The 14,468-nt window shown below is 42.1% G+C and overlaps 1 protein-coding gene across 2 annotated transcripts; it reads right to left on the bottom strand.

Annotated features, from left to right (window-relative positions):
* Positions 1-816: 816 nt before the first annotated feature.
* rps21 (ribosomal protein S21) lies at positions 817-12,747 on the bottom strand. Of its 2 annotated transcripts, XM_037245951.1 has the most exons (6): positions 12,595-12,747; positions 10,568-10,647; positions 8,561-8,624; positions 1,066-1,137; positions 928-983; positions 817-861 (listed from the first exon to the last, which is right to left on the bottom strand). In XM_037245951.1, the coding sequence occupies exons 2-6, from the start codon at positions 10,615-10,617 to the stop codon at positions 852-854; spliced, it is 252 nt and encodes an 83-aa protein (XP_037101846.1). In that variant the 5' UTR covers positions 10,618-10,647; positions 12,595-12,747; the 3' UTR covers positions 817-851. The 2 variants fall into 2 exon arrangements, with proteins under 2 accessions (XP_037101846.1, XP_037101847.1); XM_037245952.1 differs by having other exon boundaries at positions 817-983.
* Positions 12,748-14,468: the final 1,721 nt, after the last annotated feature.

Raw genomic sequence — 14,468 nt, 5'->3', positions numbered from 1 at the left:
TCATTTGGTGATCTAACCCCCCAATTCCAACCCTTAATGCTGAGTGCCAAGCAGGGAGGCAATGGGTCCCATTTTTATAGTCTTTGGTATGACCCGGCCGGGGTTTGAACCCACAACCTTCCAGTCTCAGGGCGGACACTCTACCACGAGCCTAAATACATCATTCTGATTAATATTGCGTCCGTGGAATGAGATAAGCAACAAAATTCACTCGTTCTTATCCATCACAGGGGGGCAACTATGTTTCCACTCGCTGCAGACTAAAAACGACATCACATGCCAGGTCTCAGGTCAAAAAAAATCGCAGTTCAGCTTTAGAAAACTGGTGAGCAAAATGGCCACCCGTTCAGATGGTGAAAAAGAGGTGGATTTTGACTGTTAAGTTCATATTCAACAAGCGAAAAAATATCACTGCGTTTCGACTACTTGGGCAGCTGGGTCACGCCGAAAGTTACGTCATGCATCCTAAAAAACGGCCAAAAAAATGGCCTTCGGAGGACGCACCCTGTGAATTTGGACACAGCTTCTGACTCCCAGCTGGCCTGGGAACTCCTTGGGATACATCGGGAAGAACTAGAAGACGCGACTGGAGATAAGGAAGTCTGGGCTTTCTTGCTGAAAATGCTGCCTCTACGGCCCAACCTCCAGATAATCGGTAGATGATGTATGTACGGATGACAGATGACAGGACAAAAATTCTGTATTTTTACTGGGATAATTATTCAGTTTGTAATTGTAATCTAATGGACTTTAAAAAGCAAACAAACCAAATGTGCTCTATGCACTAAAAGAAAAAAAACCAGGACCAATAAAGCATTTGGATTTTGTTAATTTTATTTGAAAGATATCACTCAGATGTTCCTATGGAGAGAAAAATGCACATTATAACACAAGATACGTGCTGATGACATAAAAATGTCATCTTACTTGGCAACAACGCCATCATTCTTTGCCAGCCTGAGGATGGAATCATCAGACTCCCCCTGTTTTGCATTTAGGAGAGAACACGCACATATAAAAAACCACAAGCATTTGAACCATTGAACACAATCCAGGATCACTCACCATTCTGCGGATGGCGCCACAGATGGCGTAGGTCTTGAATTGACCGTTGAAACGACCCGTGACCTTGTCCACCTGTAGCAGACAGTTGAATGAATGAGCTTTATTTCATACATAGAAATACGTCCACATTACATATAATACCGAACGTACATAGAGCTTGAAATAGGACAAACTATATACAGTGTCTGACAGAAGTTCTGTCGCTTGTCCATGTTGTAGAAACAATGGCTTATAACCTGACTTTAAAGTCATCCATTGGACTTAAATGAAAGCTGAGACTCACCCAAATGAGGTGTAATGTATGAAAATAAATTTGCTTCACTGCAGAAATATTGATCTTTTAATGAACACAGAAAGGTCAGAGTTTGGCAAAACAAAAGTTTTTTCGCCTTGTCATACAATACACCCAATCCTAGCAAAACCTTTGCAAGTTAGAAGGCAATATCAACATACTAAAATGTCAAGAAATATTAGCTACCTCTTCCCAATCATAAAAGGGGTTAAATTTTGCAGCAGGATGGTGTTCCATCTCATACATTATCTCTACAACAACGTTCCTCTAGATCAAGGTGCTCCAGAACTGGCCAGCCCAGTCACCAGACACGAACATCATTGAGCATGTTTGGGGTAGAATGATGGCGGACGCTTGGAAGACAAAACCAAAAAATCTTGAACTCTGAGAGGCACACAAGACTGCATTCTTTCCTGATGATTTCATCAATACATTGTATGAATCATTGTCGAACCGCATGGATGCAGTCTTTCAAGCTCATGGAAGTCACACATTAAATTATGGCTCTAATAGTACAACTTCAGTCACCAATGTTATGAAACATTTTATTTGAAGAAAACAGTAAATTCTGTGGGTGACAAATTTTGTCTTGCCGAAATCTGACCTTTCTGTGTTCATTAAATACAATTTCATACATTACACCTCATTCAGGAGATTTTAGCTTTCATACGAGTCTTTTCTAAAACCAATGGATGAATTACAGTCAGGTTATAAACTTTTGTCTCTACAACATGGATAAGCAACAGAACCTCTGTCAGGGACTGTAGAAATGAACTTTCGTGGCGCCAGTCTAGATGCAAACCTGACAGAGGTGTGTCTAAGGCAGGGGTCTCAAACTCCAGTCCTCGGGGGCCGCATCCCTACATGTTTTCCAAGTTTCCCTCGTTAAACACACCTGATTCAAATGATCAGTTCATCCTCACGTTCTGCAGGAGCCTGATAATTGAATCAGGTGTGTTTAACGAGGGAAACTTGGAAAATATGTAGGAATGCGGCCCCTGAGGACTGGAGTTTGAGACCCCTGGTCTAAGGGGTATAGGAAAGTCCTGTGCTAGAGAGCCGCTGTCCTGCCTGTCTAAAACGTTTCCCTCACACGCCTGATTCAAATAGTGATGAGCTGATTATTTGAATCAGGTGTGCTGGAGCAGGGAGAACTGGAAAATGGGCAGGACAGCAGCACCCTAGGACCAGACCTGCCGATCCATTGTGTAGGATTTCATAGAGCTGTGATGTCAATTTTATACAGGTCTATTCTGCAAATAAATTTCAAAGTGAGATTTCGTTGCAGTCAGACCTCAACAGGTACCTCAACTTGGGACGTTCCAATCAGTATTTTGTGCTCCTGATTTCTCAATTATTTAATCAGATTTTAAAAGACAATTGTTTAATTTCTATGTCTTTATTTTTCAAGAACAGGACAAGGCTTCAAATAGAGTGCAGAAAATGCCCCAATAAATTATAATTCGGTTACTGTGTTGATCTGTAATATGTCAGAAGATTTACGGTAATGCGGCTTATTTTCCCCCAGTAAAAGCACCTGTTTGCAAATGTCAGATGTGGATTAAACAAGATAATCACCAGTCAGGTTTAGAGAGAGCCTAGTATTCCAATCAGAATGAAACCAATTTACCAAAGGATACGACAATGGGCTAAACTTTCTTTTTTCCAACCTCATGTTCCAGCGTATATTGATGCGAGGACTAGAGTACTTGTTAGCGGTGCCCCCAAGTGGTAAAGCAATGCTGGTTTTGAATGCAGAATGCAGCCAATTTCAATAGTCATCACAGGGGAAATCTGAATGGAATTTCATTTGTATTCAAAGGGAGCATATTCCTGTTCCTCCTGTTGGAATATGCATATGACAGTAATAATTGAATCATTAATGTCATTTAGTATGATACAAAGTTCTAGAAAGAAAATAACAGTGGTCCAAGTAATGTTTGGATTTCTAACTGTTTAACCCGTTTTCAACTGTAGTTTTTCTATTTCACTACGTAACGATGATGCCTTATGTGCAAATATGTGAGGACTGATTATTGAGCATACCGCAGCAGTCAAACATGGATGTCAACACAATTCCAGACAGCAACCTCCGCCCATTGTGAAACTAATGCCATCAAATGTGCCCAACTGCCTAGCTGAGGTGCAACAAAGCGGTTTTTTTACATGCGGCAATGTTCCCATAGCAAATTCATGTGTTTTAAAAAAAAGCCTTATGCCATGTGCACACCAAACACGGGGTGAACGTAACGCTAGCGTTTCACCGCAAGCAGACACGCTGTACGCTATGGGTACACCAAACACTGGGGGTGCAGCAGCCAGCTACGCACCTGCTCCCTCTTAAAGAGAGGGTAAACCGAGGATGGTTCATTTTTCACCAACTATCTCAGTTTATCTATTTTTTTCAATCAGGAAAATGAAAAAAGCTATCATCTTTTAATTCATCCATTCATTGTGGAAAAATGCAACAATGAATGCCTTTAAAAATGCCCACTTAATACACGCCTGCACACGGGAAATACATCGACTGTGATTGAATCACATCGCCAGAAACCCTGAAAACATATTTGGTATGAATGCATGCTACTTGGTCCCCCATAATGCATTGCATGGCGCAATACATTTAATTTCGAGTCAAGACGTTAATCCATGTTATGTGTATTTGTGTTGCTAGTATCGTATTTTCACCACCATAATTCGTTCTTAAAAGTCTTTAATGTTGTCAAAAAAAACAAAAAAAAACAAAGGTGCGCCTTTCAATAAGGTGCGCCTTTGTGTGGACCAAATTCCAAAATCTGTAAAGTTGTTTTGTGTGGCTTCCGCCACATACAGACGTAATATACAGGCGTAATATGTAGACCCGGTGAACCAATCACAGGACATTACGTTTTACGTAGATCGGTGCGGTAAACCAAACAGAGGACTGCACGTAACACGTAGAGCAATGTTTCCCAAACTTTTTTCATTCACGGCACATCTATTCATTGGAAAAAATCTCGAGGCACACCACCAACAAAAATCTGTTAAGTGTTACACCAGCTTCTATATTAAAATCAGTTCAATTGAAACGAAAGACGTAAAGTCCTATTCCTAAATATGTATGGAGAGTCGAATAATTGAATAAAAATAAATACTAAATACTCTTTTAAATGTATTTCTTTTTTTAAATAAAAGTGACAGTTTTTTAAACAGGGTTTAGACACTATTGAAAGTGATTGTGATTAAAATCCAAAAGAATCAACATGACTGTTTTAGACTAGCTCTATAAATATTGGGACAATAATGTGATGTGGCTCTTTGCGCTACACAGTAAAAAAATGTGGCTCTTAGTCTCTGACTGGTTGGCCACCCCTGCCCTAGCGGCTCCCTGGAATTTTTGCAAAAATGCGTGAAAACGGAAAAATGTTTTTTTTTTTTTTTTTTTTTAAATATGGTTTTTAGATGGTAATCACGACAACCATACTTAAGCTGTAAAAATGTATGTAGTTGTAAATATATTAAAAATATCCAATTTAAGAATGACGCCAAATAGCAAAATTGCATCATAGCCTGCGACACAGCACAGGTGAGTTGTAAACAAACAGGTGTGTGAATGATGAGCCATGGATTCAAAAGGCAAAAAGAGAAAGATTGCTGATGAGAACAGAGGCTTTAAGAAAGAATGGACTGAACTATTTGCTTTCATTGCCAATGCTGAAGCATTGCCTGCATGTTTGATTTGCAATGAGAAGTTGTCAAATAACAAGAGCAATTTGGAGGGACATTTTCAGCTAAAGCATGCTAAATTTGCTGCCGATCACGCAGTTGGAACTGAGAGGAAAGGTGCAATTGCAGGGCTGGTGAACTTGAGGACCGAAAAACAGTTTCAAGAAGTGGATTGCATCTCCAAACTCTACTATTGCTGCAAGCTTTGTTGCAGCCCCGGAGATAATAAAGCGCGGAAAACCATTCACCGATGACGAGTACATGAAGGATTCATTCATTAAAATGTCAGTGCCTATTTTCGGACTTCAAAAACAAAACCGAGATCATTCAGAAAATTAAAGACATGCCTCTCCGCACAAACAATATCACCGATCAGCAGATCAAGGACATCAATTCAGCTCCAGCTTTCTCAATTGCCTGTGATGGATGAGTCGTGCGACGTGACCGATATCGAACAGACAGCGCTGCTATGCAGGTACGTTAACTCTCATGGGCCGCAAGAAGAAGTGATCAAATTGACACCGCTATTTTTCTTTAAATTATTTTAATAGTAGGCCTACAACTTATGCATTGACACTCTATGTTGCATTATAAAAGGCTTTTAGATTTTTAAGGCTCCAGACAGGAATGTTTTTTGTTTTTTTCGGCCAATATGGCTCTGAACATTTTGGGTTGCCGAACCCTGGCATAGACAGAGACATGCTTACGAGCAGTGTTCCCTCGAGGCTGCGCAATTGCGCACTGGTCGCGCAGTCTTTGCGCACAAGAAACTCCATGCTGCGCACAAAATAAAATTCTGCATAAACTGATTGATTAAGATCTACTGTTAGACGTACTCTAATCTAATTAAGTTGACGAATGATTTTCTTTCTGTGCCTTTTTGTAGTGTAAATCAGTAATTGACAGTTGTCCAGCCAATGATATGTTTCACTTACGCTACATATACAGTGCCTTGCGAAAGTATTCGGCCCCCTTGAACCTTTTAACATTTCGCGACATTTCAGGCTTCAAACATAAAGATATAAAAGTTTAATTTTTTGTCAAGAATCAACAAGTGGGACACAATCGTGAAGTGGAACGAAATTTATTGGATAATTTAAACTTTTTTAACAAATAAAAAACTGAAAAGTGGGGCGTGCAATATTATTCGGCCCCCTTGCGCTAATACTTTGTAGCGCCACCTTTTGCTGCAATTACAGCTGCAAGTCGCTTGGGGTATGTCTCTATCAGTTTTGCACATCGAGAAACTGGAATTCTTGCCCATTCTTCCTTGCAAAACAGCTCGAGCTCAGTGAGGTTGGAACAGCAGTCTTCAGCTCTTTCCACAGATTCTCGATTGGATTCAGGTCTGGACTTTGACTTGGTCATTCTAACACCTGGATACGTCTATTTGTGAACCATTCCATTGTAGATTTGGCTTTATGTTTTGGATCATTGTCCTGTTGGAAGATAAATCTCCGTCCCAGTCTCAGGTCTTTTGCAGACTCCAACAGGTTTTCTTCCAGAATGGTCCTGTATTTGGCTCCATCCATCTTCCCATCAATTTTAGCCATCTTCCCTGTCCCTGCTGAAGAAAAGCAGGCCCAAACCATGATGCTGCCACCACCATGTTTGACAGTGGGGATGGTGTGTTGAGGGTGATGAGCTGTGTTGCTTTTACGCCAAATATCTCGTTTTGCATTGTGGCCAAAAAGTTCGATTTTGGTTTCATCTGACCAGAGCACCTTCTTCCACATGTTTGGTGTGTCTCCCAGGTGGCTTGTGGCAAACTTTAAACGAGACTTTTTATGGATATCTTTGAGAAATGGCTTTCTTCTTGCCACTCTTCCATAAAGGCCAGATTTGTGCAGTGCACGACTGATTCTTGTCCTATGGACAGACTCTCCCACCTCAGCTGTAGTTATCTGCAGTTCATCCAGAGTGATCATGGGCCTCTTGGCTGCATCTCTGATCAGTCTTCTCCTTGTTTGAGATGAAAGTTTGGAGGGACGGCCGGGTCTTGGTAGATTTGCAGTGGTCTGATACTCCTTCCATTTCAATATAATTGCTTGCACAGTGCTCCTCGAGATGTTTAAAGCTTGGGAAATATTTTTGTATCCAAATCCGGCTTTAAACTTCTCCACAACAGTATCTCGGACCTGCCTGGTGTGTTCCTTTGTCTTCATGGTTCTCTCTGCGCTTTAAACAGAACCCTGAGACTATCAAAGAGCAGGTGCGTTTATACGGAGACTTAATTACACACAGGTGCATTCTATTTATCATCGTCAGTCATTTAGGACAACATTGGATCATTCAAAGATCCTCACTGAACTTCTGGAGTGAGTTTGCTGCACTGAAAGTAAAGGGGCCGAATGATATTGCACGCCCCACTTTTCAGTTTTTTATTTGTTAAAAAAGTTTAAATTATCCAATAAATTTCGTTCCACTTCACGATTGTGTCCCACTTGTTGATTCTTGACAAAAAATTAAAATTTTATATCTTTATGTTTGAAGCCTGAAATGTGGCGAAATGTTGAAAGGTTCAAGGGGGCCGAATACTTTCGCAAGGCACTGTATGTATGACACATATGTGTCCTGCCCATCCATGCAGTGCGGCAGAGTCAAGCGATGCAAATGCTAAATTAGCTAATCATGGCGAAACGAATGAGCAGCGACACATCCACTCGCCAAGCCAAAATAAATAAGAGATGCGGCAGTTCTTTTAAGTTTGGATGGCTGTCGGAGTGTGTGCAACTACAAGAGGAAACGGTGAAACTGGGTGAGATTTTCTCTTTTTGAATGAGAAAGGTCTCTTCTGCAAAACATGCAGTGAAGCCAAAGTGGCGGGCGAGTTTACGGAGGGGAAAATATGGAAGGAATGGAAGTTAGACTACCTCAAGCGTCACTTTCAGCAGAAATGTCATTTGAAAGCTGTTGGAATTGTACAACGACTCAAGATGGGAGAGCGGATCGGTACATTATTGCGAGAGAGCGCAAAAGATCGACAGAAAAGGAACGAGCTGTCACACAAAACAAAATCCGACCCCGAGCAAGTTAAAGTTCTCATTGACAATATTTATTTATTTAATCTGGTGTTGCACAGTGGTCCACAGTGTGCACAGGGAGCTTGTGTGTTTGCACAGACACTTGAAAAATTAGAGGGAACACTGCTTACAAGGCACAATTAGAGCTTTCTGGAAAGCCAGGATCATTGCAGAAGAGCAACGTGACGACAAGACAATGACAAGATGGAACTTGGCATGTTTCATGGCAAACTTACCCAATCGTTTAATTTGGATACAGAAGTCATGGACTTGGACGGATTTGCATATAAATATCTATTAACAATAATGTGAGTACATAGAGTACATGGTTAAACAGTAGAATAAAGTACAATTAATCTCAGTGTCTTGCTCCTATAACTTTTTGTTTACCGTAAGTCATCAGACCCCGCAATTGTGCCTTTTAACCCCAAGTGCCTTATGGTGCGAAAAATACGGTAAGTTGGAAAAAGATTACCTCTGCTATGTTGATCTGTACTGAAGCGTGGTCCTTGGCTCCGATGATCCGGTTGCTCGCAGAGCTTTAAGAAAATAATAATAATAATAAAAAAAAAACTGTGTTTCCATTCATTAATAAAAATACAGTCAAACCTCGGTTTTCGACCACAATTCGTTCTAGAAGGCGGTCCGAGAAGTCAATCGGTCGAATTCCGAATATTTTTCCCATTACAAATAATGGAAAAAAAATGTATCCGTTCCAAGACTAAAAAAAAACGCCTTTAAGCATTTTTTCATTTGCACATTTTTGTCCGATCGCGCAACTGCAGCGCACCGCCAAACGCCCAACCGTAGTGCGCCGCCAACCGCCCAACTGCACCGCGCAACTGCACCACGCTGGTCGCATTATTATGACAGAGCCGTCGCTGAAATTTAGAAAATATTTTTAAAGTCCTGATGTACTTTATTACCAAAATTTAAGTGGACCTCAGTGCGCAGGGAGCTTAATTTGGTCCGATCGCGCAACCTCAGCGCACCGGGCGCTCACTGTCGCATTGCTTTAAGAGCGTCTGTTTTAGGATGGCTTTACTGCTCCCACTTGCTTTCTTTGGAGGCATGATTAGGGGTGAATACAATCCTCAAAGTAACGAAAATACAATAGCGAATGAAGTCAGTCGGCATCGGGGCCGCGCGGTCGGGTTTTCTCAGGTCCTTTCGGCTCATCTCACGAGGTTCGGCCTCAGAATTTTGTTCGACAACCGAAGCAAAAAAAATTCGAATTCTTCGTTCGAATTCCGATTTGTTCGAGAACCGGGACGTTAGAAAACCGAGGTTTGACTGTCCTCAGATCGCTCAAATGGGCCATCCTTAAAAATGACCCAGAAATCATGCATTTGTGAACAGAATTATTCTGGAGCATTACTGTATAGTCGGCTGAAAATCTCAAATGCCTGAAGTTGGTCGATTTCAATTTAATTTTTAACAAATCTACTTATTCCCATTATTTACAAATTACCGACTTGTTATTTTTTACAAATTGACCAACTAAGTGTTGAAAATGTCATGCTTTCATGGACAATTAAATTTTAATGGCTCAACAAACATGCCTTTTTGGGGATTGGAGGGTTCAGAAGTGATGGGGGTTTTTTTTTATGTAAGAATTCCACCAAGCATAACCACCCCAGAACCTCAACCTAAAAGGATAGTCTACTAGAAAATGTTCTAAATCAATATGTTCTATGTGGCCACACAAGTCTAAACACGGTATTCTGAGAACCGTATTTTCCAGATTATAAATTGCAGTTTTTTTTCATAGTTTGGCCGAGTGTGCGACTTATAATCAGGAGCAACTAATATGCGAAATTATTAACACTAATAATGGCTTCAGCAAGTGGCAGTGGAAGTCCAACACGGCGGGTCGTTGAGAAGCCAGGTCGCTCCAAGGGTCGTGTGTGGAAAGATTTTGCATTCAAGGCGGATGCAACCGGAGCAATTATAGATTCGCCCGTTTACTATCACTGTTGTGCCATGTTACGTTATAAATACGTTAACCCAAATATGCCTAAATGTCGTCATTTTGGCACGAGTCAGCTGGGGTGATTTGGTTGCCAAATGTATTTAATGTCAAACACAAAGTGCGCATACAAAGGCTCAAATATGCAAAATTATGTTTGGGCACATGTTGAGGGTATGTGCGCAAGCCTTCTTGGCTATAGCAGATGGATTAGTGATTTTAAAAGTAAGTGGGTTCTGTTGTTTTTTACCATGGTACCAAATTAGTATCGAGAATTGTGTAATCACAGGTATTGGTACCGACGACTGAAATTCTGGTATCATGACAACCCTGGCACACACACATAAATATAATGTCAACGGGCAAATTGCTAGTCCGCGGGGGTTGACAGTGTGCCAATTGTGTGATGGCAGTCTTCCCACCCTGGCCTCGAAATATCTCAACCATTGTCCCCTTCAAGGATTGACATTCGACAAGCGTATTTTAAGTACCACAATCATTACATTTGCTCACCATTTACGAGGGACGTAGAGGTCCACAAATTCACCAGCGTCGTTCTGCATGTTGATTAGCAGGTCGTCTACAAAGCAAAGCTGCAGAGAATATTTTATGTCAACAATTTCACTACACACAACTACAATACTTCCATTCATCCATCCATCTTGACGCGCACTTTCAAAATAGCCACAGCAGTCCATTTTAATATAATTGGCTCACATGACCTGGGAGCTAAAACGCTATTAACAGTATTAATTCATTGAAAAGAATTTAAGCATTCATCACATAAAGCCTTTTTGGAACTATCATCCTTCACAGTTTGGGGTCAAAAAGTCACATGACCTGGAGCTATTGAGCTAAAGGGCTAACATTTATAGTCATAAATTCACAAAAAATATTTGAAGCATTCGAATGATATTATAAGAGGTGTATCTCAACCAGCCCATGTGGACTATCATCCTGCACAGTTGGGGGTTAATAGGTCACATGACCTGAGAGCTATTGAGCTACACCGCTAATATTTACAGTCATGAATTCACTCAAAATATTCGTAGCATTGGAATGAAATTCTAAGAGGTGCATCTCAACCAGACCATGTGGGGCTATTATCCTTCAGTTTGGAGTCAATAGGTCACATGACCTGGGAGCTATTCAGCCTCTTAGAATTTCATTCCAATGGTTCAAATATTTTTAATGAATTTATTACTGTAAACATTAGAATTTTAGCTCAATAGCTTCCAGGTCATGTGACCTATTGACCCAAAACAGTGGAGGACGATAGTCCCAAATAGGCTGGTTGAGATACACCTCTTTGAATTTCATTTGAATGCCTGCTTGTTTTAAAATTGAAATTTATTACTGGAAATAGAGTTTTAGCTCAATAGCTCCCAGATCATGTGACCTAGTGACCCCAAACGGTGTTGGATGATAGTCCCACATGGGCTGGTTGTGATATACCTCTTAGAACTTCATTCCAATGCTTCAAATATTTTAAATGAATTTATAACTGTAAATATTTGCATTTTTGCTCAATAGCTCCTGGGTCATGTGACCTAATGGCCCGTGACATTGCAGGATGGTCGTCCCACGTGGCCTGGTTGAGATACACATCTTATATTTTCATTTGAATGCTTGTTATATTATTGAATTTATTACTGTAAATATGAGCATTTTAACTCAATAGCTCACAGGTCATGTGATGTTTTGACCGCAAACATTGCAGGATGATAGTCCCATGTGAATTCTCCTCAGATTTTTTAAAGAATTTGTGATTGTAAATATTAGCGTTTTAGTTCAATCGCTCTTATGTGATGTTTTTTGAAATATTAAAATCATTTTGATATACACTGATGAGGCTATTTTAAATTTGCATGTCAGTAACATTTATCATTTTGAAAAAACGCAACATTGCGAGGCATATTTAAACTTGCTTTCTTTTATTTTGAAAACCGGATGCGTTTACATGTTATCGCACTGCCAGGCTTTCCCTTCGATCTCTTTAACGGCATTTACATGCTATCGCACTGCAATACTTTCCCTTCGCTCTCTATACCGGCGCTTACATACGATAGCACTGCCCTGCTTTTCCTTCGCTCTCTTTTAATGTAAAGCCTATAATATGGGCACGCTTCCCGTGCGAGTGACTTGACCGCAATGTTACCTGGAAGCGAGTCGAACCGTTAAAACCAGAATTGAACCCAGAACGTCTGCACTGCGAGACGGACGTGCTAACTAGTGCGTCACCGTGCCACCCCAACCCCTTTCTCGGCTAAATCGCAATCTCGTAGAATGCCATGTGCCAATGCGTGGGGGTGTAAAACTGAGCAGAAGACTCTTAGCATAGCAACTAACATGTGGAACGTCCACGCGTACCGGCGTGGAAACTGGCAATTAAACTGCATTTTAACTTTTTCTCCTCTAAACAAACACACACAGTAACGCTATCTGTTTAACGACGATAAACATCGGTAAAATACACGGTAATATCACCGCATGTGCTCGTTTAAGGCGGTTTCCAGAAAGAGAGCAAGGCAGACACTCACCGTAACCGACAAATGGACGACGGAAAGGACAGGCCACCTCTTCTTCTTCTCTGATGGTATGACGGTTGACGGCAGTTAGCATCCGTTGCGGCGCTTTACCGCCATCTGTTGTTTCCGTTGCGCTCTATTAATTCCCGATCTACGTTTCTGTTATCAAATTACTGACTAAAGTCAAGTTCTTTTTAAATATTTATTACACTACACTTACATTATACCACGGTCCAATAAAAGAATCTGGTGAAGTTGACGATTATGATAAAAGTGTAGATATTATATCATATTTGTCCACATTCGTTCAATTATTTTTTGTCCTTCCCCTAATAAATTTCAGAACATTTAGCACGCCCCTAGCGGCTCCCTGGGATTTCTGCAAAAATGCGTGAAAATGGAAAAATATGTTGTTGTTTTTTATTGTTGTTGTTGTTGTTTTAAATGTGTTTTTTAGATGGTAATCACGACACAACCATACTTGTGCTGTAAAAATGTATGTAGTTGTAAACAGGCACGTGCACTCATAGGAGGCAGGTGAGGCAGTGCCTCACCTTGCCACCAGGGGCGGTAAAGGGCTCAACATGGTTTCCTCAGCTGTCACCATAAGTTGTTAAAAAATGAATAATATAATAAACATAATATCTTTCTGACCATATCACTGTTATGCTTTTGCCCGCATACAGACAAATGGTGAAAGCATCCAGGCCGGTTCGCAAGCGGGTTAGAGTGTGGCCTGAGGGTGCCTCTGATGTGCTTCGAGACTGCTTTGGCTCTACTGACTGGGAAATGTTTAAGCAGGCGGCCACTTGCAATGATCGGACGGATATAGAGGAGTATACTGACTCTGTTTCCTCTTACGTCGCGAAGTGCATTGATGATGTGACCCACTCGAAATACATCGTCACTCGGGCTAACTGGAAGCCGTGGCTGACTGGGGCTGTCCTCAGGCTGCTGAGGGCCAGGGACAAAGCCTTCAGAGCGGGGGATGAGGCTGGCTTGAGGACAGCGAGGGCCGACCTGTCCCAGGGCATCAAGGAGGCGAAAAGGGCGTTCTCTTGCAGGATTACCGCCCACTTCAAGGACAGCAAGGACGCACGGAGCCTTTGGCAGGGCATTCAGACCATCACGGACTACAAGCCCGCGCCGCAGAGCTGTGAGGGCGACATCCGTCTGCTCAACGATCTCAATCGCTTCTTTGCTCGCTTCGACGCTCAGAACAACACTTGCCCGCTGAAGGCCCCTCCTCCTCCACAAGAGCAGCCCTTGTGCCTCTCTGCTGATAGCGTGAGGAGGGCGCTTGCCGCTATCAACACTCGTAAGGCGGCGGGCCCTGACAACATCCCGGGTCGAGCGCTGAAGGACTGCCCTGGGGAGCTGACGGGTGTCTTCACGGACATCTTCAACATTTCCCTGCAGCAAGCCGTCGTCCCTTCGTGTTTCAAGGCTGCCACCATCGTACCTGTGCCGAAGAATCCTGCCCCGTCCTGCTTCAATGACTACCGCCCCGTGGCACTGACGCCCATCATCATGAAGTGCTTTGAGCGGCTTGTCATGGAGCACATCAGATCCATTCTACCCCCCACCATAGACCCCTTCCAGTTTGCGTACCGAGCCAAACGGTCCTCTGAGGATGCCATCTGCTCGGCCCTCCACTCGGCCCTCACCCACCTGGAGAGTAGGGACTCGTATGTGAGATTGCTGTTTGTGGACTTCAGTTCTGCCTTCAACACCATTGTGCCACAACGACTCATCTGCAAACTCGCCAAGCTGGGCCTCAGTACCTACCTCTGCAACTGGCTACTAGACTTTCTCAGTCAGAGACCTCAGGTGGTACATGTTGGCGACAAGATCTCCGCCAGCATCACGCTGAGCACGGGGGCCCC

Source organism: Syngnathus acus, chromosome 2 (genome assembly GCF_901709675.1).
Source record: "Syngnathus acus chromosome 2, fSynAcu1.2, whole genome shotgun sequence".
NCBI lineage: Eukaryota > Metazoa > Chordata > Actinopteri > Syngnathiformes > Syngnathidae > Syngnathus > Syngnathus acus.
The sequence above is the reverse complement of the archived record's forward strand: the minus strand, read 5'-3'. Positions and strand labels throughout refer to the sequence as shown.